General features: G+C 37.2%; 1 protein-coding gene across 1 annotated transcript in view; it reads right to left on the minus strand.

The window, feature by feature from the left end:
* Window positions 1-267: 267 nt before the first annotated feature.
* Actr10 (actin related protein 10) overlaps window positions 268-2,551 on the minus strand; it is a gene marked incomplete in the record, with an annotated part of 36,299 nt that continues 34,015 nt past the window's right edge. Inside the window, 1 exon segment of the mRNA XM_029566686.1 lies at window positions 268-692. Within this exon segment, the coding sequence (XP_029422546.1) occupies window positions 511-692 (182 nt within the window).

The following is a 2,551-nucleotide window of genomic DNA, read 5'->3' on the forward strand; positions in this document are numbered from 1 at the left end:
CTACACTTTCCTTAACAGCCTGCTACCAAAAATTTTCAGGCAAAGGATCAAATACAACTGGAAAGGCAGTCCTACTTAACATGGACACGTAAGTGCTAAAACAGGATTTAAAAAAGAACCATGTTAATACCTGAAATAACAATGGTTAATATTGCTCATTCACGAAATAAAATAACTGCTAAAATAGTAAAATAATGGAGTCTATAATGCTCAGGACAGATTATGCAAACTCTGGGGGAAACTGATCTATGTAACAAACTTCCAAAATTATACTGCTTAACTAATATTTTATTGATATAAATACATCATATGTCACAAGCATCAGCTACTTCACCATGCTACACAAGAGACAAAGCTAGATGAATTAAATATGAATGCAAGGAGAAAAATACAGAAATGCTTTCAGTTACACAAAAGTCATCAATATACAGTAAAGCATTCTATATACTTTGTACAATTTACTTATAGTTGATTAAATATTTGAAATCAAGCAAGGCTGAGTTTTAACATCTATTTCTCAGTGGAAAATGCTCTTTTCATCAGAGGTGGCTGAGCTTTCCCAACATCAAACATCATTTCCAAAGGTGGGTTGTTGAGAGAACACCAATCAGGTATACGGCCGGTCTGGTTATAATATTCCTTTGAAACTGAACGGCTCCCAAGTATATCTTGCAATGCTCCAAAAATAGCCCCTGTGTGATAAAAATACATTCATGGCTAAGATGATAGTATTAGAAAACTTAAAGTATGTATATCCCTATTATATTAAGAGAATTGGTAAAATTCAACAATGCATAATCACACTCAAGTTAATCCCAGTTAAAATGGAATTTTGAATAACAGAGTAAACCAAAACTCCTAAGTTGAGAGTAACTTAAATGACCCTTTGCAGGTTACAGTGATATGTATTACTGTGTCTGAAAGAAAGTGAAACAGTGACGTAGAAGTACTTTTAACTTTAGGAAGACTTTTCTTTGCCACATCTCTTGTTACATGCCAATCAATAAAATGGCATCACAAACCCCAGGAAGCATCACTTTAAAATCTTACGATTTTATACTAAAAATGTTATAAAGATGCACAAGGTAGTTTTTATAAAAACAATTCAGGGGTTGGAGAGATGGCTCAGAGGTTAAGAAAACTGGCTGTTATTGCAGAAGACTCAGGATTGGCTCCAGCATCCATACAGCAGCTAACAGCCATCTGTAACTTCAGTTCCAGGGGATCTAATTGTCCTAGATGGAAAATCAGGACAATCAAATTCTACTTTATGAGAAATAGAACTACATTAAATTTTTTAGGGGGTCTGTTAAAAAAAACTTTATTTTTATCTTATGAGTATATTGACTGCAGGTATGTGTTGTGCAATGCCCTAGCCGTTGGATCCCACTGAACTGGAGTTATGGATGGTTGTTAGCTGCCATGTGGGTACTGGGATTCAAACCTGGGTCTTCTGCAATAACAACCAGTGCTCTTAACCGCTGAGCCATCTCTCCAGCCCATTTTTGGTTTCTTTGAGACAGGGTCTCCCTGTAGTCACAGCTGGCCTGGAACTCACTACGTAGACCAGGCTGAGTTCATCTACTCCCAGAGATCAGTCTGCCTCTGCCTCCCGAGTGCTAGAATTAAAGGTTGGGACACCACAGCCGGCTACTATACTAATTTAAAATTCCCCAATATTTCTGTTTCTCTCTGAATGTATGATCCTGGCAACTATTAGCTCTATTTGTATCATAAAACACAGAATGTAATTGTACACAGTCATGGCTGTTTTTCTCTTCTAACAACATTATTTAGAACACTCAATGAGCTCAGCCACAAAGTAACTATAAGGTGAAGAAACAATTTTGCCCATTAAATGATTTAAGCAATGACAGCCTGGGATAAACTCATCACTCTCACTAGTCTGAGGCACACTTATTTAAATTTTTATTTTATGTGTATGAATGTTCTGTCTGCATGTATGTGCATGCACAATTGTGCAGTGCCTACAGAGGCCAGAAGAGGGTGTCAGATACACTGGAACTGGTTTTACAGATAGTTATTAGCTACCACATGGGTTCTTGGAACCAAACTTAGATCTTCTTCAATAGCAACGAGTGCTCTTTTTTTAAAAAAATATTTTATTTTTTATTTTTATTTTATGCATATGAGTGTTATACTTGCATGTAAGTGCACCCATGCCATGCAGTGCCCGCGGAGGACAGAAGAGGCTGTTGGATCCCCTAGAACTGGAGTTACAGACAGTTGTTAGCTGCCATGTGGGTGCTAGAATTCGAACTCAGGTCTTCTGCAAGAACAGTCACTATTCTTAACCGCTGAACCATCTCTCCAGCCCGCAACCACTGCTCTTAACTGCTAAGTTACTGCTTCAGCCCCTGAAAATGTTCTTTTCATTTTAGGCTGAGCTTTCCTAACATCAAACATTTCTAGTGGTGGGTTGTTGAGAGAACACCAATCAGGTGTATGGCCTAGCTAATAGTTCTTTTTACAAAGTGGGTAATTTTGAACAATGAATCATCAAAAACAAACCACATATATATATATATTA

This window comes from Nannospalax galili, unplaced genomic scaffold (assembly GCF_000622305.1).
Source record: "Nannospalax galili isolate Female #2095 unplaced genomic scaffold, S.galili_v1.0 scaffold336, whole genome shotgun sequence".
Classification (NCBI taxonomy): Eukaryota; Metazoa; Chordata; class Mammalia; order Rodentia; family Spalacidae; genus Nannospalax; species Nannospalax galili.